Source organism: Microtus ochrogaster, chromosome 4, assembly GCF_000317375.1.
Source record: "Microtus ochrogaster isolate Prairie Vole_2 chromosome 4, MicOch1.0, whole genome shotgun sequence".
Lineage (NCBI taxonomy): Eukaryota > Metazoa > Chordata > Mammalia > Rodentia > Cricetidae > Microtus > Microtus ochrogaster.
In genome coordinates this window covers 33161220-33185257 of record NC_022011.1, presented here as the reverse complement: position 1 = coordinate 33185257, position 24038 = coordinate 33161220, and the positions used below count along the sequence as shown (strand labels likewise).

At 49.8% G+C, this 24038-nt stretch overlaps 1 protein-coding gene across 4 annotated transcripts in view; it reads left to right on the top strand.

The window, feature by feature from the left end:
* Positions 1-17263, top strand: part of Sipa1l2 (signal induced proliferation associated 1 like 2) — a 161920-nt gene extending 144657 nt beyond the window's left edge. Inside the window, exons 19-23 of one of the 4 annotated variants that reach the window (XM_013346004.2) lie at positions 1618-1749; positions 12821-12874; positions 13374-13497; positions 14687-14768; positions 16079-17263. In XM_013346004.2, coding sequence (XP_013201458.1) covers positions 1618-1749; positions 12821-12874; positions 13374-13497; positions 14687-14768; positions 16079-16225 — 539 coding nt within the window. In that variant the 3' untranslated portion in view covers positions 16226-17263. The remainder of the gene's footprint in view (positions 1-1617; positions 1750-12820; positions 12875-13373; positions 13498-14686; positions 14769-16078) is intronic. The other 3 variants (XM_026778472.1, XM_026778467.1, XM_026778473.1) reach the window with 3 other exon arrangements.
* Positions 17264-24038: the final 6775 nt, after the last annotated feature.

Genomic DNA, 24038 nt, shown 5'->3' with positions numbered 1-24038 from the left:
GAAACTCACGTGCGCTGCAGAAGGAGAACTGCCCAGCATTCCCGGAAGCGAGGGAGGGCCCGGGGGCTTCTGGTGTGGCCGCAGTAGGGCTGTCATGGGAAGTCAGACATGTGGGCCCACAGCCGCATCTGCGTATATGTCATGAAGAGCCATCCTTTCTTCTTCTCATCGTTAGTTGGAGTAGTGCGGAAAAAGGGCCCTTGTGATGTCTGTAATGTTTACCTACCTTTCAGCTTTGCCGACCTTGTTCCTCAGACTTTGTAAGTCATCAGGAAAGAGATTGCTACCAGCCTGTCAAGGCGGGGTGGAGGTTGAGGCACATTTTAAAGGGGACAGCTGAGGAAACAAGCAGGAGCTTATCCCAGGTCAGTGAGATTTGGGTACCTCCAGAAAGCTTCTGCAAGAGTGTGAGTGAGGATGTTCTTCAGGGCTCCATGCTGGTGGCCCTTGCTTCAGTCTTGTGTTGGCTGGTTATGCCAAACCTCCATCTCTTTTGGGTAATGGCAGCTTAATGTTTCCTATTTTAGTAGGACATGTTTTATACAGCTTCCTAGGAACCTTTGAGAGGTGATGGAGGTCCCTGTGCTGTAACCAACTCTATGGCGACTCTAGCAATCACTCCATGACTGAGTGGGGACTTGTTCTCCACTCTCTGACCTCAGGAGGATCAGGAGTGCTGTTGGCGTGGGGACAGTGGTACCTCTGCAGGGATTGATGGTGCTCATACTGAGTGACTGGCTGTGAGGATGCTCTGGCTGACTGACTGGGAGGATGCTCTGACTGACTGGGAGGATGCTCTGGCTGACTGGGAGGATGCTGTGACTGACTGGGAGGATACTCTGGCTGACTAACTGGGAAGATGCTCTGGCTGACTGACTGGGAGGATGTTCTGACTGACTGACTGGGAGGATGCTCTGACTGACTGGGAAGATGCTCTGGCTGACTGGGAGGATGCTCTGGCTGACTGACTGGGAAGATGCTCTGGCTGACTGACTGGGAGGATGCTCTGGCTGGCTGACTGGGAGGATGCTCTGGCTGACTGGCTGGGAGGATGCTCTGGCTGACTGACTGGCTGTGAGGACAATTACTGATGGAATGATAGGTTGACTGATTCCAGACAGGGAGTGTGGTGCTCATACTGCGGGTAAGAGCGGTTGTAGCCATACTGTGACCTACTAACTGACTGCTCTGTATGAGTAGCAGTGTTCATGCTGTGACTGACATGTACATGGTGACTAATAGGTGGACAGATTAACTGACCGGACTAGGTACTTATATTGATGTACTCTGTGGAATCTATGGTATCCATGCTGTGACAGTCAACTTACTGATTCTCTGTGAGGGTGATAGTGTACATGCTCACTCTGCCTGCCTGACTGGCTGGCTAGCCGGCTCACTGGCTGGCTAACTGGCTTGCTGGCTGACTGATTTCTCTGTCATGGTGGTAGTCCCCATGCTGTGACTGACTGGCCTTCTGACTGACTCTCTTTGAGGGCGATAGTACTCATGTTCAGACTGACGGACTAACGGATTGACAGAGTCTGGGGACAATGGTCCCCATGCTGTGACTCAGGGTGGAGACAGACTGACTTACACTCTGATTTTGTTTCTACTCAGATGAGTTCTGGTTCTCCGACGGGTCCTTATCGGATAAGTCCAAGTGTGCAGATCCTGGCCTGATGCCACTACCAGACACAGCCACAGGGTTAGATTGGTCCCACCTTGTGGATGCTGCACGAGCGTTTGAAGGTAAAGATTCACCCACACCCAGGGCCCCTCTGTGTGCCCAGCAAGCATGCTCCTGCAGGGCCTGTACTGCAGCTTAAGAGCACGTGTCTATGTATTGGATCATCTGGCAAATGCTGAATGCTTTGTCCATCTTTGAAGATGAAGATAGGGGAAGACATGGATCTAAGGAGGCATCTAGAGGTGGTCATATCATTTGGTGAAATAGTGCTAGGCAAGGGGTTTCAAACCCTTAATTCTACTCCAGGCACCAAGTGCCACCTGATCAGGCAAGCCCCTTTTCCTCTTTGGCTCCATTGCCCTGTGTAAAAAGCATCCATGGTTGCCTAGCTCCTAAGGTGGCCTGGGAGAGCACCCTCATGAGGCTGAAGCTGCTGTATGGGTGGAACTGTGTTTGTAGCCTGCTGACTTGGTGCCAACACGGATGACTCTGGCAGGATGATTTGCCCCTTGCAAATCCCTCTACCCGTGTGGGTCTCAGCTTCTTCTAAGCTTCAAGGTCGGTGGATCAGTTAAGCCCACGGGTCAGTTAAGTGTGTAGGTCAGTGGGTTAGTTAAACCTGTGGATTGGTGGGCTGCGGAGGGTCAGTTAAGCCTGGTGGTGGGTGGGCTGTGGGGAATCAGTTGTGCTCTGAGAACACACTAGCCCACAGGAACATTTTGCATGCAGGCCGACACTGTGGCTTCCTTTCTGTCCGTGCCTTTCCTAGTAGATGAAGTGATGTGGGTTTGTTTGTTAGGGTTGCCTTGCCTTCTGTCCACTGTGAGGCGTCCAGGCCTTCCAGCCCTAACAGAGTATGCTGTCCCTGGGGCTCAGAAGCCTCCCTTGGCCCCCACACCTGTCAGTTGCTTGTGGCTCTACCTCCCACCTGTGACATCGGCCACAGAAAACCAAGGTCTGCTGCTGTGACCAGACCTGCTAGAGAGGCCTCCTGTGCGTTCGTGCCTCTTGGGTATATGTGGGGGGGGGGTTATTATTGAGACTGGACAGCTGAGAGAGGACACTCGTACACAGGGACCATGCCCTCACTACGTCCCTGTTAGTACATCACTCCCTCTGGAAACATCTGAATAGTGTCCATGTACTTGTTTATGTCGCTGTTAGAAGCCACTAAGGGTGGTGGGGTAAAATGTCTTACTGGATCAGACTTCAGCTCCCATATTGATATACCTAGCAGGTGGTGCATCTGAAAACAAGTTTTTAAAGTGGAATTTACCAGCCTGTTGGAGTGAACTGTTAGTGTAACTGTTTCCTCCGGGTTGGTGATCCTAAATCGGCAGTCATAATGACAAGCAGGAGAACCTTAGCAGATTGAACCCAACAGCTTTCCCTCATAGAAGAGGGTACTCAGGGACCCCATCAGAGATGTCTGTCACCACGCCCTCTCATCCAGCTGAATGTGGTCTTTTGGATGATAGAGCGTATAAGGGATGGAAGGGCGTGGTGGGTTCTTCAGTGATGCAGCTGCCTCTGGCTTGCACAGACGCCTCCATGAGTCACCCCAGAACTCACTGGCTCACCATGCTGCCTTGAATGGGGTCTTTTCTTTGGTTTGTCGGAGCTGTCCATGTCTGAGAAGAATAGATGTTTCTTTCCATTTCCCCAGGAAAACTTATCAAGCAGACACCACAATTCTTACTTAGAAAATCCAAACAGGAATTCCTCCCTGGCAGTCACGTGGTCCATCGACTTACCTCGGTCATCCACCTTTTTAAAGGCCATGTTCATCTTCCCTGAGCTAAAGCTTAGGCTTTGTTGTGTAGCACTGAACACCAAATTCACACCCCCCCCCCATTACAGTTGTTTGAATGTGCTTAGATGTGATCAGTCTGAGAATGGGGGTGTTCCTGTGACCACAAACGTCATCAGGAAGCTTGCCCAAGACCACTCCATGATTGCCCTCCAGAGAGAAACAGGCCCAGACATTGCTGACCACAGGCAGGGAAAACAATTTATCAAGAACACCAGAGCTGGAACTCGAGATTGGAACTTTGGAGATGTGAAATGTTCCTCTGAATTTACCGTCCTCTTTCTGTGAGTAAGAAGTGATGAAGAGAGTGTGGCCTGTTAAATAGAGAGCAGTCCTTAAAGACATATACAATGTTTTAGAGACATTTTACTGAACAAGTATGAAAACTAACTTAACTATACTTGCAGAGATTCCTGAAAACTGCGCATAGGGGCTGGGGAGACTGCTCCGTGGGTTAGAGCCCTTTCTTAGAAGTGTAAGAACCTGAGTTCAAATCCCCAGCAGCCTCATCAAAAGCTGAATATTGACTGTGCATGCCTGTAACCCAGACTTGTGGGCGAGGCAGAGATGGGACTATCCAGAGCTTGCTGGCCAGCCAGTCTAGCCAAAATGGCAGGCTTCCAGTTCAGTGAAACTCTGTTCTGAGCCAACAAGGTGGAAGAGGATGAGAGAGGAAGACACCTGACGTCCTCCTCTATTCACAGTGTGCACGGGTGTGCACATTCGTGTGCATGGGTGTGCACATTCGTGTGCGTGGGTGTGCACATTCGTGTGCAGACAGCACACACCCAGACAAATAGAATAAAAGAGATGAAATCTGTTTTAAAATACTACCACAGATAATTGCTTGTGTAAATAGATCAATAGTTTTTCTTTGAATATTGATTAGCATTTATCAGATATGATCCCAAACCATAAAAATGCACGAGCAAGATGGGATTAATATGTGAGAAGCTACTGAGCTGCAGCAGACTGTCGTCCCCTGGAGAAGACACAGGCCCTGTAAGACCCCCCACCCCCTCTGGCTGTGTCATGAGACCTTGTGGTGCTTTGGGGTCTTGCTGTCCCCTGAAGAATGCAGACTCTGGCCAGGCCACGCCACCAGCCTTGTGTGCTGGTTTCCAAGTCAGGCATGGGCCAGGCTGTCGTCCCGGCTGCTGGAAGATGAGAGACAGAGAACCACAAACTCGGTGCCCACCTGGACAGTGGAACAAGATGCCGTCTCAGAAAGCACAGGGCCCAGGGATTCGACATCTAGTATCACAGAAAGCAGAACTTGGCATCCCTAGGATGCTCAGTGTACAGTTCCCAGTGTCCAGAAGTAGCTGAGAGGCTAAAGGGAACCCACCCCCAGACAACCTAGTGATGGCAGCTCATTCACAGTGCCTTAGCCGACTCCTGGTGAGGCCCTTGCTCAACACAGCACTTGGAGCCTTCTTCTTACAGGTGGGAAACCGTGCACCTGACACTGTTCCGTGGCTTCGGCCGGGCTGCTCCCATGTCCACTGAATACCAGGTGCCACCTCCCCCTCCCCCACCCATCATTCCTCCACATTTTCTCATTACATATTCTCTAGGTGATACTAAAGAGAGATTAAAAGAAGTTATTGAGGAATGTCAACTACATAGGAATAAATTTCATGGTGACATAATTGAGTATTTATTGCAAGAAAAAAATCTGGGGTCAAGGATAAAAGCCAAAGTGTGGAGGTCATTGAAAAGCCACTAGAAAATATTCCAAAATATCCACTATCGCTCAAAACTACCAAGTTTGCAGTGAATTGTTCTTAGATTCAGAGAATAATGGTTCGCTTGTGAGAGGCTTTCCTGAAATCTAGAGGCCACTTTCTTGTGTGATAGAATTCTTTCTTTTTTTACATCTTTGAAAAGAGAGTCCCATTGAGACCGCCTTGGTCTGTAAGATTGCAGTGAGAAACGCACATGAAATTCTGTAGTAGACTGAGGTTATTCATTGTTACAGGCAAGAGTTTAACTAGTTTAATAAAAGAAAAGCTTTAATTATAGTAAGTTAGTAGGTAAAGTAATTAAGAGTGATTATTCTAATTTCCTAAAAGTAGATCTAATAGAATTGGGACCTATTTCTAATAAAAGATAAGATTTGAGAGATCCTTCCCAAGTCTCATGAAGGATATATCCTTATTCCCAGATAGACTGTATAATGCAGTTGGGAATATGTTGATGAGCAGGGCTTTCAAGTTGAGAAATTAAACAAGAGCTTCCTTAGTTCCTTTCTCATTGCTGTAATAAAGGGCCCTGACCACTCAACCGAAGGGAGAAAGCACTTATCTTGATCACAGTTCCAGAGAGAGAGAGACAGGGAAGCCATGGCACAGCCACCCCAGCTTTGGGAACTGGCTAATCCTATCGTATCCACACTCAGGAAACAAAACAAGAAACTGGAAGTGGGGCCAGGCCCTAAAGCCCCAGGGCCCTTAGACACCCACTTCTCCCAGCAACGCTCTACCTCCTAAAGGCTCTACAACCTTCCCAAGCAGCGCCACCAGCTGGAGACAGGGTGTTAAAATGCATGAACCTGTGGGGAACACACATGTAACCACAGCAGGAACCCAGTGAAACCATAGCCTTTCCTTTCTGCACTGGCTTCCTTGACACATGTAGTGTGGGAGGGAATAAAAAGAATGATATCAGTGGTTTAAAATTGCAGCCATGCTTCTATATCTAGAAGGTAGGATCGAATGGAAATTAGTAAAGATTCTAAAATTGCTGAGACAGAGGCTGGTGGATTTCTGCAAATTTGAGGCCAGCCTGATCTTTAAAAATGAGTTCCTAGATATCAGTGCTACACAGAGAAGTCCTGTATTGGGAAAAAAAATTCTAAAATTAACTAGATAAACAATTTTTCAAAGTATTCCTGGTTTTTCTAGCTTCTATTTCTACATAATAAGCCATCCCAAAATTTATGCTACCACTATCCGTGGTCTGTTTCTTCAGTGCCTTGAGTTGGCTGAGGCTCAGCTTGGTGCTTCTTCTGCTCCACAGGCTACCAGAGCCCATGCTTGGGGCTTGGCTGTGTCAATTTCATGCAGAGAACCCCACTCCTGTGTCTGTCAGGAATAGCCACACCCTGGCTTAACTCTGCACCCATTGAGGTCATTGCATATTTCCATGCATGATGGAATTCCTAGTGGAATAAAAGGAGGTTATTTTTATTTGATGTCTGATCTGTGAAGTCCCAGGCTATGATACCTACCATCATCTGTTGCAGAGCAAATCTCAAGGACAGCCAGATACTAGGGTGGTGCTGTGGTCACGGCTGGTGTGTTCACATGGCAGAGGGAGGTCTGGTTGACTCAGGTCCCACACAGTCTCTGTAACACCCTTGAAAGACACCATAAGCAAACCAGCAAGCTCCAACTGTGTGTTCTTTGGAAATTAAGCCATCGTTAGAATTACAATGAGAGAACAGAGCCCCTCTTAAGTAACTGTAGAGTCTTAATATAGACAAGGACAGGAGTGGATAGAATCCTCGCTGGTAAAAATGACAGTCCTTTCTGAATTAATTTGAGATAAGTGCAGTTTGAACTCCGCTATCTAAAGATATGCTAAGAACTTAATTGCACCCATTTAGAAAAATGATGAACAGTTTTCAACAAAAAACCTATTATAAATCAATAATAATTAAAATAGCATAATAATGACTCAAAAATAGAATAATTTCTTTTGAAAAAGTAAAGAACATAGGCATCAGAATGTATTTAACACCTAAGTGAGAAAGCAGTTTATATACTAGGAAAGTCAACTTTATAAAAAGTGAAAAATAATTCAATATTACCATTTGGAAGACTTAATTATGCAGTAATTAGAGAGCATGTGAGATACAGTATGGCCAGAAAAATGTGCGCTGGCTCTGTGGTCCGCTAGTGAAGTGTGTGCATACGTGTGAGATACAGTATGACCAGAAAAATGTGTGCTGGCTCCTTGGTCCACTAGTGAAGTGTGTGCATGCGGCCGGCTGAAGACACACAGCAACTAAGTGTGCAAACTGTGTTCATGTAGATCCAAGCGATAATGAGCTGCAGGCACTCACCTGCTCAGTGTGAAAAACAATTCTGCTGCTCCAGGAAGCCACAAAGAGCACTAAAGCCAGCGTTGCTCTGCAGATTATAAAGCAGTCTGTCTTCTCATTCGAGCACAGAATCCATAACCACATCCCCTCCCCAGACCTGAAATCTCACAGTCTCATTCCTCAGAACTAGCCAATAGCAAACTATTCCATATATAAAATAATACAGCACCATTAAGATCGGTTACAAGTAGATAGATAACCAGAGTGTAGCCCAAAAGCACACATCAAAAGTGGAGAAGTCTCCTTAGTCTGGGACTGAGAGAGTGATCTAGGTGCCAATGTCAGTGCAGGGCCAGCAACTCCCCTGTGCTGTGACAGTCACATTTAAGACCTGACTGGGTCACATGACAGGCTTTATTTTATTTTATTTTTATTTATTTATTTATTTGGATTTTCGAGACAGGGTTTCTCTGTAGCTTTTTTGGTTCCTGTCCTGGAACTAGCTCTTCTAGACCAGGCTGGCCTCGAACTCACAGAGATTTGCCTGCCTCTGCCTCCCGAGTGCTGGGATTAAAGACGTGTGCCACCACCGCCTGGCGCCAGGCTTTATTTTAATATGTCCAGTTCTGTCTGGTGTGGATGTGGCAATGCCCTTCGCCTGTCAGAGTTCCTGAACAGAATTCCAGACTTGCCTACTACAGCAAAACCCTTCCAGCTTGTCTTCTGCTACGTGAAGACAATGTTTCTAGACCGCCCCGACTCGTTTCCTTAGTGAGTTTTTCACTTTCCAGCACTTCAAGAGCAATGTACGCTCTGTAGAAACTACATTTGGGATTTGCAGTGCATCATGACCCTGCCCCACGGTGCTGGGTGCTGCCAGTGCTGCCGGCAGTGGGGACTGCAGGCAGAACATGGGCTGTGTGGCTGGGCTGGGCTCCCCTGCAGGTGGTGTTAATAGTGTGTTCACCTAAACCCAGGCTTAACAGGATGGGACCATGTGAACGGGATCAGAGCCAAGTAGAAAATCTGGCTGTGGGTCAGACTGAGTCCAGGAAGGGAAGTGGGGTCTCTTTGAAAAGTTCTACCATTAACGGGCTGGGCTGGAAGATGGCTCAGTCAGAAAAGTGCTAGCCTTGCAGGCATGGGGACTTGAGTGTGACCTGCAGAGCCTGTGTGAAAAGCCAGGCATGGTCACTCACACTGGTAATCTCCATGCTGGGTCTCACTAGACTGAGAGCTTACCCAAATCAGTGCGTGTTCAAGGCCAACGAGCTGGCCTCCGCAGACGCATGTACCCGCACGTACATGAGTGTCCACATACACAGATCCTGAAGTTAGCTGCTCTCATTCATCATCGAAATATCTGGAGTCGGCCAGTGTGGTTCTGAGTTTCCTGCTTACATGCTGAAGTGAACAGCAAGCTTGCTTCAAAATTAACATGATGCTGGCAACCAGAGACTGGGCTCTATGTCCCTAGCCTGAAGAGGCCTGTCCTCTAAGTGCCCAGTATTTACCGTGGGTGGTGGCTGTCACCACGTCCCCAAGACTGAGCGTGAGTGAGACCTGTTGCTCACATGCTTTTAATGTCAATGCTGGGCTGCTGTGGGAATTAGATAACCAAATGAACACACTGTGTGTGTGTGGGGGGGGGGTAGTCTGTGTGTGTGTATGTGTGGGGGGGGGGTAGTCTGTATGTGTGTATTTGTGTGTGTGTGTGTGTGTGTAGTCTGTGTATATATATATATAGTCTGTGTCTATATATATATAAACTTTGAAGATGAAAGGCTTTTCATTTTAAATTCTCAGCACCAAGCTGATAGAAGTTTTAAAGTCTTAGAGTCATTGCTGTCTGAGCCTGACTGTGCACACACAGAACACAGCTTGCTGGGCACTCCTGGTGGTCTTGTAAGTGGTGGGGAAGTAGAGAGACGAGCACGGCGAGGTCAGGTTTTATATGGTAAATCAGCTTAAATCCCTTAAGCAGCGGATTGAGTGGTCTCAGGCCAAGACTGCTCTGTGTCTTGAGCAGAGGCTCAAGGTTCTAGGGCTCCTGCTTCCCATGACTCGGGCCAGCTCTTCAGCGCTGCCTCGGGAGACCCACAGAGGCCCGAACCAGGGTCTTTGCTGTGGAGCGTGCAGTGTGTTCTGTTTCCTTTCCTGTCAGCTGAGTCGCCGTCCCACAGCCCAGGAAGCACGGGTGGGTGTCCAGGCAGCCCTGGTTCCCCCTCCCCAGCTGCAGAGTCCACGCAAGTCTTTTCCTCTGTAGTTGTGACAGACAGATCAGAGAAGCCTTCTTTGTGGAAGAGATCGCTTACCTCACCACCTGCCATCCACTGAGACTCTGGTGCATTTTATGGCTCTGCTCATCCCTGCCTGTCCTGCTGGTGTGGTTTGAAGTCTGGGGTGATTTGCCGTCTGCTGTCTTGCTATTTCAGCCCTAGACTCACTGAATGGCCTATGGATTAGCCTTCCTCTTGCATAGTGCTATGTCCTTTTAGATCTTTAGAATGACATCGGGTGCTGGGGAGATGGCTCAATCTTTAATGCGCTGGCCTTGCAAGTGCGAAGACCTGAGTGGAAAGGCTGGGTACACCATGCACACCTATGGCCCCAGCACTGAGGAGGTGAAGCCATGAGCATCCTTGGGATTTAGCTGACCCGCCAGCTTAGTAGAGTCTACAAGTTCCAGGCCAAGGGAGAGACCTTGTCTTAAAAGTAAAAAAGAGAGGTAGACACACCTGTGAAACAATACCCTAAGCAGAACTCTGACCTCAACATTCGAACACACATGTACGTTACCCCCACCCCACATGAACATATATAATGACATTGAAATAAGTATCACCATACCTACAGGGGAAAATTAGCTGTCTCCTCAAACATGTCTGATGTTCCCATTAGCCAAACCTGCTGAGCCTGTGGGAACAGGAGGGGCAAAGCAAACAGGCCGCCCCATAGTTCAGGCGCCAGGCCTGAGCTGTGCCTGCACACACCAGCCACTCTCCCAAGCTTGCCTTTTCTGTTTTTTTATTTGTGCCATGAGGTTCCAGGTCAGGTCACGTGATGGCAGAGTGTTTGTCATCAGAGAAGTAGGCTGAAGGGGCAGAGTGTCCCTGGAAAGTGTCAGGAAGGTGAGCCTTATCTGAAATTCATTCAGTGTCTCTAGGGAGAGTAGCATCTGCCTGCCCAGAGTCCCCAGCCTGCTCTTCTGGGACACACTGCCTGGGTGGCAAATCTGCACTGGCTTCTGCCCCCCTGGCCAGAGGACCATGTGACTCCCTGGGGCTGCCTGGAGCGTGTCCTGTTCTGGTTCGTGTGTGGGGATTTATAGATTAAGACAGAAATGGCTGAAGCAGAATGCAGTATTTCTATCCAGGTGTGAGACCTGACCCTCAGAGCCAAATATACTGAAAAACAAAGGCAGCTTGGCTAGGTTGTCTCAGGCTCCACATGGTAAAAATGAATCCATGAAATTCAAACAAAAACAAATGAACAAAAAAAGAATATCTTGATGTTGGAGTGCAAGCATGCATGTGCAGGTGTGTTTGCCTGTGTGGACTCCTGTGGAGGCCAGAGGTTGACATCAGGATTTCTTTGGTAGCTTCTGTCCTCATCGCCCTTGGAGACAGGATCTCTCTCTGAACCTGGAGCTCACCATTCAGCTAGACTTGCTGGCCAGTGAGCCTCGAGGATCTGCCTACCTCTGCCCTCCCACACTGGGGTTCCAGACATACGCTCACCATGCTCAGTTTCTCCGTGTGTGTGAGGGGTCCAGACTCAGGTCCGCAGCTGTGCAACATGCACTTTCCCAGCCCGGGTTTTTCTAGTTTTCGGTTGCTATTGTTTTTGAATGATAAGATGTCTATTTGGGGCCCTCACAGAAGAAGACTGTAGAATTCTACACAAGATCTTAACCAAAAGGCCGTAGTTGGTGTGCACAGAATTCTGTAGCCACCCAGGCCTCTCACTCCCAGCCAGGGTTTCCCTTCATCCGTCCCCACTACCTCTGTGCAGGGAGACCGTGTGTGGATGTGGGCAGTGGCCAAGCTGCCTTAACCTGTTCAGTTCCAGGTTATTTCACCAAGTGTGAAGCCCCAGTGTCAGGCAGAAGTGGGTTGCACAGTTTCCTGTTAGGGCTGAGCAGTTGCAGGGTCTTTGTCGTGCTGTGGGTTAGACTGGGCTTTACGAAAAGGCAATTAAAGGACCTGTCTGCCCTTGGCAGGTGTTAGGTGGGGGCCATGCAGCTCAAGAACCCTGCTGGGCTGGGTCACTCGGTGGGCTCAGCAGGACTTCTGAGAGGGCCCAGGGCACCGTGAATAAGTCGGCTGTGCCTTCAGCTCCGTCTGGCTGCAGTGACGTTCCATCATGTGCTCCTGGCAGCCTCCGCATTGCTAGCCTTTTTAATTAACTGGTAGTGTGTGACCCTACATCAACCAAGCAGGCAGGTCACCTCATTAGGAGGCCTGCGCAGCAGCCAGCGGGAGACAGCTCCTCTTGCCTGGGTACTGCTCCTCCCCATTAATCAACCCTATGAGAAGCCTCCCATGCTCACTGGAGGACCTCAGTGCTCAGTCCCAGCTGCGCATGCGTGTGCACTCAGACTCTGGGGCAAGGCAGGCTCCCAGGGCAGCTCCCTGAATCTGTCCCCATGTCCTGCAAAGACAGGACATTTCCTGCCTACCTCGAAGTATTGCTGGCCTGAGTTCTGGGCCAGAGTTTAGCCCCAAGAGGCTGGACTGCTCCTGTTTGCCATTTTTTGCTGCCTAGCTTTCTGGAAACATTGAATGCCAAGCTCACGGTGCCTTGTAAGAGGAGGCTCTGTCTCGGGTTGTGGGTGTTTCTGCTGGCCTCACTGATCCCGCTGAGCTCCGTGCACCGTTTCTAGTGAGAGGGCCCAGCCAGCGGCTTTCACCACCACTGTTCTCTTAGCTTTGCAGAGCGGATCGAGCAGAACAATCTGAAATGGTGGGATCTGTAACTGAACATGTATATGTCAGACGTTAACACCCTGCTTCTAACTAGAACACTTTAAAACATGAAGCATGTTATCTCACCATGATGTATGACACCACCTAGCACTGGCACGGAGCCTTCTGGTTACTGTCTTCTTACACATACACTAATAGGTGCACATAAACCCCCCACACACAAATGCTAGCACACTATGCATGCTATACCCACACAACCCCATCCTTCAAGTGCCATAAGGGTCCCCGAGATTCTCAAGGTCAGAGAGATCTTCCTGTTCATGGGAGAATTCTAAATCTTATTTCAGGTCTTGACTCAGATGAAGAACTCGGGCTTCTCTGTCACCACGCCTCCTACCTAGGTGATTGACACTGGCTCTTGCTGTTTTGTAGCCTGTTCTATTTATTTCATGTGTCTGCACGCCTGCATGGTGGTCCACATACTGAATGGGGGTGGGGGAGGCACCAGGGACGTATGCCCTGGCTGTTCTGTCCCAGGAATGTTCTCGAGTTCACGGGAGCTTGCAGAAGGGTCCATCTCCATGGTTCTGTCCACCAGCCACATCAACCAGCTTGCTAACCCATGCCCAGCCAGTAGCTTTAGATGACTTGGGGTGTGGAAAGAAGATGGTAGCCCTGTCTCTGTGTATATGGTTTGTTCCATACAGCCCACGGAGGACTGTCAGTCTCATGCTATTTCATTGCCAACAGCTTGCCTAAGTTTCTGTTTCTCCATTTTGTTTCAAACAGGGCATTGTGGTAAGGAGGGCCAGCAGATTCCATTCAGTAAATTGCTCTGTACAAAGGCATGGTGCCTGGTGGCTCTCACCAAACTGCTTTCTGTGTGTTCCTCATCTCCAGACCAGAGGGTGGCATCTTTCTGTACCTTGACCGACCTCCAGCATGGACAAGACCTGGAAGGGGCCCCAGAACTGTCCTTGTGTGTGGATCCCACCAGCGGCAAGGAGTTCATGGATGCCTCTGGGTAAGTGGGCAACCCCTCCCACTGTCCCAGAACTCACGGACCCCAGGCCAAGCAGGGGAGTCTTACAGTGGGCCTAACCTGATGAAGGAAGGTCATTGGTTAATTAAATAAAGAAGCTGCTTGCCCTGATAGGTTAAAACAGGTGGGAGGAGTAAAGAGAACAGAATACTGGGAGGAAGAGGAAGTGAGCTCAGAGACTCGACAGCTCTCCTTTTGGGGGCAGAGGCCTCAGAGAGACACGATGCTCCACTCTTGTGGGCAGAGGCGAGAGCTCTGCTCTCTGAGACACACGCAATGAAGCTCCGACCCAGGATGGACGTAGGCTAGAATCTCCCTGGTAAGCCACCTTGTGGGCTACAGCAGATTATTAGAGATGGGCTAGTCCAGGTGCGAGAGTTAGCCTAAAAGAGGCTAGATAGAAATTGGCCAAGCAGTGCTTAAAAGAATACAGTGTCCATGTAATTATTTCGGAGCATAAGCTAGCCAGGTGGCCGGGGTGCGGCTGGGGTGCTGAGGATGCAGCCCCGCCACTCCTATTACAACACTAACCTGGATTCCTGCCATGCTGGAAATGACGACACTAGACCGTGTGACCGTTGCACCGCTGATGGCTGGCCTGTGCCCACAGTAGCCAGTCTCACTGGCAGAGAGGACCAGGTGGGACCTCAGGTCAGCTACCTAAAAACTACAAAAGCACCAGGCAGTGACCCCCTTGTTAGTCATTCTTGGACTGCCAGGCCACTCATGCTGTGGGTCCTCCTAGGGCACAGTTCATCCCAGACCCTGGTCCTTGATCCAACCATCCACCTGCTACTGACATTTATGAGGATTGTACCTGCTATTTATGATGCAGGAACCCCACTTCTGACTTACCTGTGAACTGAGCCACTGTTAACTTGCTATTGAGCCTGGTTCTATTTTCTTGACAAAAGCAAGTTACAGAGGTCACATTCATGTTTGGCTCCTTGGACTTAGCTCTGGCTACCTCTTCTACAGTTAAATAACCCTGGTCTTTGTTTCCTTACCAGTCTTGGTGTCTTACAGATTCTCAGTCTGTAGCAGTACCTTTGGGGACATTGTCCCAAATCATCAACTTATACATAATGTTTGTAGTGAGTTTACCAACACAAACACAAGCAATATCCTAGCCTTGAGTTTCTAAAGTCCTCTTCATTATACCATTTCCCAGGGAGCGATCGCCCTCCACACTGACTGGGAAAGTCAACCAGCTCGAATTGATTCTCCGACAGCTGCAGACTGACCTTCGCAAGGTATGGAGGCCCCTGTCACTCCTGCAAAGAAGCTGAGGAGACCCAGCTTCTAAAGACCCTCACCAGACCTGGACACCAGAAGGAGATTCCCTGGGTCTGTGCTCACCTGCTCACAGGCAGCTGATGTGGTTTTTTTCCTGAGGGTGCAGGGAGTCCTGTGAACTTGCCTGAGGGTGACTGGGCCTTCTGCACGGTGAGGTCCCCATGTGAAGTAAGACGCAACAAGCCAGAATCTTTGATTCTGTGAGTTGTTGACTGCAATAGCCAGATGTGAGCCAATCCAAAGGGGAGTCAGTTGCTCCCCCAAAACGATATCTCCAAGAGTTCAGTCAGCTCACCCACCTCGCAACAGCTGTGTGCACATGCTCCTGTGCCAATGTCTCCTCAGAGGAACAAGATTCTTTACGCAGGAATTCCTGCTGGTCCCCACTGCTGTGTCCTTACTGTGGTAGGTGCCCTTTGCTGCCCATAATCGCGGAGTGGCATGTGTATCGCAGAGAATGTCCCAGGAGGCTCTGGGTGGCCCCTCAGTTTGACTTTGGGAGAAGAGGGATTATAGCTGGTGTGAGTGTTAGTAGGACCGGACCGAGCAGAAAGGAAGGAATTACACAACAGCCAAGAGTGCTGGGAGGGAGTGGCCTAGGGTGGGCACAGGGACAGCTTCTTCAGTGTGTCAAAATGTGTGTCTGTATGTGCATGCACGTCCACATGTTGACACACTTTCTGATGGCCTCTGTCTTCCATCACCAGAGAAGAGCCTAAGGTCAAGTGTAAAGGGAAGCTCCCAGGGTGAGTTCAGCTGATCTGCCAACAAGGCTTTGCTTTTCCACCTCTCTGTTGTGCGCTCAGCACTAGAGACCTGTGTTCCTCATGGCTGTTGTTAGAAGCGCCATACAGTTGTGAAAATCCCACTATTATGTGCTTGTGAGTGGCAAACTGAAGGCCGACATGGAAATATGGCAGCATCAGAAGGCTAAGGATAGAATAAGAGGCCCTGAGTGATTGTTCTAGATTTAGCTTCCATGGCTGCCACTTTGGCGCCAGTTTTAGGTGGAGGGGAAGGCAACTGGAGAAGAGCTGCAGACCTGGAGGGGTTCACACCAACTGCTTCAGTCTGTCTCTTCCAGGTGGGTGAGGGCAGTATAGCTTCTGATTGACAGTCATCCTACATAGCAGCTCTGTCCTGTCCCTGTGTGAGTGGCAAAGCCCAGGCAGGAGAGTCCCTGGGATTAAGTCAGAATGGGGCCCTCATGTCCGCTCAGTGGGAAGGGCCTACCAGTGCTCTGTAACACAATTTCTGGTCCCCACAGGAGAAGCAGGACAAGGCAGTGCTGCAGGCTGAGGTCCAGCACCTGAGGCAAGACAACATGCGGCTGCAGGAAGAGTCGCAAACTGCCACAGCCCAGCTGCGCAAGTTCACCGAGTGGTTCTTCAGTACCATCGACAAGAAGGCCTGACTAGCCAGCTGCTCTCACGGGGACCCTGGGCTGGCCCGCCTGCGGTCCCTTCCAAGTTACCAACACAGCTTTCCGTGTGCTTTCCACCACCTGTAGGTAGATTCTCACTGCTCGTTCTGTGTCTCGCGACTCACCCTAGCAGGACAGGTCAGGGGACCTGGACTCCTCCTGGGTAGCTGCAGCAGAAGATGAATGTAACCCCTGGTGAACGCAGAAGTAGCCGGCAGCTGATAGGCTCCCAGACAGTGCTCGGGCCTCAGCTTCCCTGGGGGAGAGAACTGGGTGTCACTAACTGAAGTAGGTGACCTACAGAGATGCTAAGCCAGTATACTATAGCAGGGCTGTAGGATTGTAAAAATAAATACGGAGGCAGATAACCAGACGTGGACTTTAATGTTAAAGGTGCTCTATTTTTTTGGATGTATAGTAGTTTTCTCCCCCCAGCCACATTACCATAGCAATAAGAAGGGTGCAGGAAGCAGCGGCAGAGCTCTGGCAGCGAGAAGCCCTGAAGTCTAGCACTAGCTCAAACGCTCTTACCGTAGAGACATATTTATTGCAGGAACAAACGGTGCCTGAATATTAACAGTGTTCTGATTTTTTTAAAGAAATGCTTATGTCTTGTAAGTGGCTGGACCTGTTGGTGGTCACGTCTGTGCTTAGTTTGCTCCCATAGTCGCTCTGCTGAGGACAGTCGTCTCCCTTCCCACTAGCGGTCCCCATGCTGAGTGCCCGCGGAGTCCTGCGGACAGCCCCAGATTTGTTGATCTTTGTACAGAAACTCCGATAAAGCGTCTTATATTTAACACTCTTATTTAAGCTTATTTAACCCTAACCTGTTAATTTTATATGATTTGGTTTCACCTGCACTGTAAGGAGGGCGGCAGGCAGGCGGGCGGTGACTGAGCTCACCCGGAACGGGCTGAAGCAGGCGGGCAGTGCTGCTGGCTAACACGTTGTTTGTATTGCTTTTCCATTTTTAACTGTTATATTTGAGATGAACATACATTTTGCTTTTTTAATAAATGTTCAAAAGAAGTCAACATAAGAAACAGTGTTATCTGGTGTGTGTAGACTCTGATGTGTCCGTCATTTCTGTGAGTTTATTTCAGGTCGTTTCGGGTCCTGATCTGTATTCGGAACTGTTTAGCTGCCTCTTAGCCTCTCACTGGTTAAGAATGCTAAGGATTCGTTACTGCACTCCACGTATACTATTCTCTAAGCTTCTAGTCTCCTTGATCCTAGGAGTATCCTTGGGAGGGTCTGGGTGAACCTAACCATATCCTTGGGAGGGTCGGGGGGGTTCCCATTTTATAACCAGATAAACTGTGACCTGGGGTGAGTAACTTACTCAAGCTTCCTTTAGGGGTGGAAAGCCATTTAGTTGGCTGGTTTTAGAAAAGCCAGGGCTCACTGTATAGCCCAGGTTCACTAATAACTCATCCTCCTGCCTCAGCATCCTGAGACCTGGATTTACAGATGTGTGCCACCACACCTGACTGACTATAAATCTGGTTTATTCGAGGAATCCAGAGTTGTTTGTGAGGCTGCTGTGCAGCCCTGACAGCCACTGCTCTTTGAGTCCCTGACCTAGAGCAGCTGTGGCCCTGTAGCGTGCAGCTAAGCAGGTGGAGTGAGTCCACCTTAGAGGAAAGAAAGGAGCCAAGTGGGGCGCTGTCCCACCCTGAGGCGTTGCCATGGCCCAAAGCATCAATGTCTTCTTGATGTTAAGTCCTTTTGTCTCTAGGGCCAACGTGGAGTCATTTCTCAAACCCATGTCTATGGGGCCATGCCTAGCGCAGGGACAAGGTGATTCTGGTCTGTCACTCTGCAGGCTAACCCAACATGCTTCCTGTCTCCGTGGTGCATGGAGTTCTGAGCGGCTTTGCACTTGCTACCCATGCTTGGTTACTGACACCTCTTAACTAGGCATGTTAACTTGCTATGAGGACGCGCTGCTACAAACTAATATTGGAGTCAAGCCTCTAAAAGTAATTGCTTTTATTTTAGAATAATTAAGCAGGTGTTTTTTTTCTCGCCTTATGGGGTGAACTGTTGTGTGTCAAAGCCTTCCTAGTATGTGGCAGTTGAAAGTAATTAGCATATTGGAGAGGGTTTTTTTTCCCTATACTAGGGAGAGGGCTTATTAAAAACACAAGTTGCCATCCAAAGGTAACAACAGAAAGCCTACCTTGCTCAGCTGCTCAGTTATCAATGAGGTAGAAGAAGCCCGTGGTCCCACCCGTCAATCAAAATGCATTTTGATTGCCTGTCATTCACCAGGGATGCCATCAGACTTAGGAAGCCACAGCTTCTTACCTGCAAAGTCTATGGCTAGAGAGGTGGCCACATAGAAGGATGAGGACATGTTGTCAGGGGCAACGGCTCAGCCGGTGAAAACCCTAGCCATAGATGCCTGCTGGCCTAAGATGTGTGGAACTCACACAAAAAGGTGGGCACATGGCGTGTGTCTGTGACCCTGGCACTCCTGTGGTAAGGAGTAGGAGACCGGAGAATCACCTGATAGTGGCAGAGTGTTTGGAAAAGTCACGTGCCCTTGTAAGACACCAGCCTGAGAGCCTGGGGCTGACTCTACTGATCTCTGAGGCACGGCGGATTTGGAGACTTCTGTGGAACTGACTGCGGACTTCTAGCCAAACAGAGGGCTTCATGTCCTTGGAGATAAACCATCTGGTCAAGGCTCCGCTCCCTCTTTACCACGGCGACAGTTGTGCCACCTCAGCATGAAGATACTTGTGAGAAGTTTATGAAGGCCTGCCGCCACCAGTTCCTGCCTCGGGGGGCCATTAAGTAGCCCCAGATCCTTGGAAACCAAGCCAGCGTGTGCTCCGCTCCTCAGCATCCCCAGATGGAGTGAGGGCGGGCAGGGGTGGTGGAGACTGTACCAACCTACTGTGTCTGTGGGTTACACATTAGGACGATTCTAGGGATGCTGAAAAGCACACTGCTCTTTTTTTTTTTTTTTTTTTTTTTTGAGAAAAGGAAAAAAAAAGAAAAAAGTTTCTGCCTCCCCAAAGCCTCCCATTTCCCTCCCCCTCCTCCCATCCTTCTCCCCCTACCCCCACTCCTCTCCCCCTCCCTCTCCAGTCCAAAGAGCAGTCAGGGTTCCCTGCCCTGTGGAAAGTCCAAGGTCCTCCCCCCTCCGTCCATGTCTAGGAAGGTGAACATCCAAACTGGCTAGGCTCCCATAAAGCCAGAATATGTAGTAGGATCAAAACCCCGAGCCATTGTCCTTGGCTTCTCATCAGCCCTCATTGTTGGCCATGCTCAGAGAGTCCAGTTTTATCCCATGCTTTTTCAGTCACAGTCCTGCTGGCCTTGGTGAGCTCCCAATAGATCAGCTCCACTGTCTCAATGGGTGGGTGCACCCCTCGTGGTCCCGACTTCTTTGCTCATGATCTCCCTCCTTCTGCTCCTCATTGGGACCTTGGGAGCTCAGTCCAGTGCTCCAGTGTGGGTCTCTGTCTCTATCTCCATCCATCACCAGATGAAGGTTCTATGGTGATATGCAAGCACACTGCTCTTAAGGAAGGAAAGAAAGCAGGAAATAACTGCTTATTTCCTGTGACACACGGGAGGGGAAACGGTAAGAGATGGACTCGAACCAGAGAAATGCAGCCTCTTTCTCACCTGTAACCTCCAGATAAATCCAGGTGCTGAGCTTGCTGGTTTCCCATCCTAGACACTGGATGGGAAATCAGACACACAGAAAGCATTTACAGGCTTCACCTCAAATGTCACCCTTAGGAGCGGGGATAACGCACAAATGTGCGCGTGGGTGTAGAGGCCAGAAGACAGCCTCATCTTCTTCCAAAGCCATCACCTTGTGTTTTTTGAGGCAGGGCCTCTCACTGGTGGAGCTGGCCAACTCAACCAGGCTGACCACCAACCCTTAGGGCTCCGACTCTCCCCAGCCCTGGGGTTATGAGTGCATGTCATCATCCCTGGCTTATTATACTGCAGATTCTGGGGGTTGAAGTGAGGGCCTCATACCTGCATGGTAAACTCTTTTCTGACCGAGCTCTCTTACCCAGAAATCACATACTTAGACATGTGACCATGTGAGCCCCTCCCCCACCCAGTTCATCCTAGCATACCAGATGTGCTGGCCTCTGAAACTATCCAAGACTTTGTTCACCTGTTGACATGACCAGCTGAAGACACCTGACTTCTTCTGTCCCTGATTGAGGGCTCTGCCTGAGACTAGCCAAGCCGCCTCAAGTGGCAGAAGAACCAGAGAAACAGCCCTCCCTACCAAACCCGCAAAGGTCCTATGGATTCCAAATAGTCCTCAAGACTTCAGATGTCCTGACCGTCAGTCAGTGGCCACCCATCAGCCTGGAGGGATTGGTGTGGGAAACCCTTGTGGAGCCTGAGAGCCGTGAGGAGGGCTGTGCGTGATTCAGAGTGGAGGCACTTCTGCAAACGCTCTGAAGGAGTTCTGGCTGCAAACTGTACAAGGAGACCTCAGTCCAATAGAGTCCCCTAAAGAACTAAGCTTCGTGAAGGTGGTTCTGTGTGAACTCTCTGGACATGAACATCAAATCTGTCTTTATATGTGCATTTATGTATACAAGTATGCCAATTTTCAGTAGTTTTTATTTGGGTGTTTTGCCTACATAACTGTCTGTGTACTGTGTGGGTGCCTGGTGCCCTCAGAGGCCAGAAAAGGGTGTTGAATCCCTGGAGCTGAAGTTACAGACAATTGTGAGCTGCCGTATGCGTGCTTGGAATCAAACTTAAGGTTTCTGGAAGGACAGCCAGTACTCTTAACCACCAAGTCATCTCTCCAGCTCCTTGCTTTGCTTTATTTTTATTATGTAGGTATTAATTTAGTGTGTGTGTGTGTGTGTGTGTGTGTGTGTGTGTGTGTGCATGTTACAGCATATATGTGGGGATCAGAGAACAGTTTTCAGGAATTCACTCTCCTTCCACCATGTGGAAGCCAGAATCACCGCTGATGAGCCCCCTGGGTGCCCAGCTTTGATCCGCTGCCATCCGTTCAGAGAAGCCTGGGCTCTCGGAAGCTTAGCTCCGGGCCCACAGGAAGATGGACAGGGAAGGGAGGCTCTCTCCGGAGAGGGATTAACTTGGCAATTAATGCGGGGAAGAGGAAGAATGAGTCCGACATATTTGCTCTGGGCCCTGAAGTTTAACATTTAACTCTGCAATCACAGCGGCTGGTAGGATGGAAAGCTTTGGACCCAGATCACACATGGAAACAGCAGGGAGGAGATTGAAGCTGCAGGGATGCAGGGAGCTGGAGGCGCGGAAGCCCGAAAGAAGGGAGATGCACTTCAAATGAGGAGACATGGGCAACCGTGGAAGGCTCTGGGACTCCGGGGAAAGAACCGTGGGGGCAGGCAGAGCAAGTGGTTCACGGGATGGAAAGCTGGGTTCCATACCTTTGATCTCAATGAAAGTGGGTCCAGAACCGCAGAGCCTAATTCCCCTCCCCCTCAGCCCACCTCTGATTCTAGTTCACCCAGGGATGAATCCTTCCTGTGGTGTAGACACTGTGCCAGGACCTGGTCACACCATACAATGGGTCTCTCAGGAGATAGCAGCACAGGAGAGATACCTTAGCTGTGGGGGAACCAGGCTGTGTATGTCAGGGAGCACACAGGGTCAGGAGAAAGACCGTGCAGAACTGGCTCCAGCCTGTCACATTTCTGGTTTCCCTGGCTCCTACTTCCCACCCATGGCTGAGGAGCAGAGGAGACCAGACCCCTGCCAGGAAAAAGAGCCGCCTGGGAGCCAGGGTTCCCGGGAACAGAACTCGGTATTAACTGTGTAAACACACTTGGATTTTGTGCCTTAGAATGCAGGGGCTGTGTATTGATGTTTGCACAGTGCCGGTAGGCATATGGCAGAGCAGACAGTCACGAGTCCTTTTGCCGGGCATGGTGAGCGGCCTCGGCAGACACCAGCACCCTTGGGGTCAGACTGGGCACTTGATCTGGCATGAGTTACTTTCCTGTCACCGTGACCAAATTCTTTACAGGAAACAACTTAAGGAAGCAAGGCTTATTTTCAAACCAAGAAGGATCTACTCCATCGTGGAGGGCGTGGCAATGGGGAAGCAGGAGGCAGTGGGTCACATTGAGTCTGGGGTCAAAAGCATAGTGGACAGGAAGTAAGGCTGGGCTGTCAAACCTCAAGGCTTCACTTCCCCCCAAGTTCTGCAGTCTTCCAAACACAGAACGCTAGTTGGAGACCAAGTGTTCAAACACTTGAGCCTGGGGGACATTTCATAAACAAAAGGCACATGGCCCAGCACTCCCGGGCAGGTGGGACCTATGACCTCTGCCCTGACTTGGACAGGGTCGGGTGGAAGGATAGCAGGCTAAGTGGCCCAGTCCCCCCTCTGCTCTTCAGAAGCCAGGGCTGGATGGGGTCCCAGCTGTCTTCCCAGCTCACCCTGGAGAGAGCAATGGCTACTTCACCTACAGCCTGCTCCCATGATTGGAGGCCCTGACTCAACCCCATACTGCTGACTAGAGCTGGTATGGCTGGCCCTCTGTGAAGTGTTCTTTGTAACAGCTGCTGGCGGTCATCTATGGGGTCACTGAGTTCGTTCCTTAGTGCAGACAAGCCCCAGAGAAAGAGGAAAATAATGGCTTTATCCCTTTGGGATAGGAGGAAGCCTAAGGCTAAATGGAACACTGGCTTAGGTGTTTTATAGGGCCGCTGGGCCCTCCCTTTCCCCATTAAGTCTTTTTAGATACCTGTCTCTGTACCTGCCTTGTCTTCTCACAGTGTCTTCTGGGGCCAAGAAGCCACCATAGAGAGCCACTCTCACTTTCCTTATCTACCTATGCCCCTTCCCCAACTCTCCTTCACCTTGATGGTCCTGTGTGCAATAGCATCCCACTTCAGTGTAGGCGGAGACTGCTCTTTTGTTTCCTGGCCACTCAGACAGGGTTCTCCTCTCTCTCTCTCTCTCTCTCTCTCTCTCTCTCTCTCTCTCTCTCTCTCTCTCATTGGCTGAAACACATCACTTCGGGGATGGAAAGTCTCTTCTGGGTCATGGCATCTGTTCTCATTCATAGTGAGTAAGTGCCAAGTTTAAACAGATCAGACCCGGGCACTGCCGACAGGACAGGTCAGCAAGCCTCAGAACTGACTTCCTCTGGGAAGTCATCAGGTTCCCAGTGATGGAGGAAGGTCATTGGTTAAAAAAAATAAAAAAACTGCTTGGCTGGCCCTCATAGGTTAAAACATAGGTGGGAGGAGTAAACAGAACAGAATGCTGGGAGGAAGAGGAAGTGAGCTGAGAGACCATGCTCCCCTCTCCCGGGCAGACGCCATGAAGCAAGCTGCCAGGTCAGTCATGCTGAATCTTTCCCGGTAAGACTGATGCTACACAGATTATTAGAGATGGGTTGATTGGGATATGAGAATTAGCCTGTAAAGGCTAGAGTTAATGGGCCAAGCAGTGTTTAAAAGAATACAGTGTCCGTGTAATTATTTGGGGGCATAAGCTAGCAGGCGGCCTGGGTGCTGGGGATGCAGGCCCGCCGCTCCTATTACAACATCCCAGACCCTGACTCCTTCCCATGACCTACTCTATCCCTAAGAGAAGAACTCCCTACCTGCTTCAAGATGGCCCACAAACTTCACAGGGTGGCTTGACTTCTTCGTCATCTCTGGGAAGAGAAAGGAGGGAGAGAGGAAAAGAAAGAGGGAGAGAGGGAGGGAGGGAGGGGTCTGAACAAGAGACAGACTCATGACCAATGTACTGGTACCTCTATTTTAACAGCAAAGCCAGGAGGACACTGGGACTCCAGAA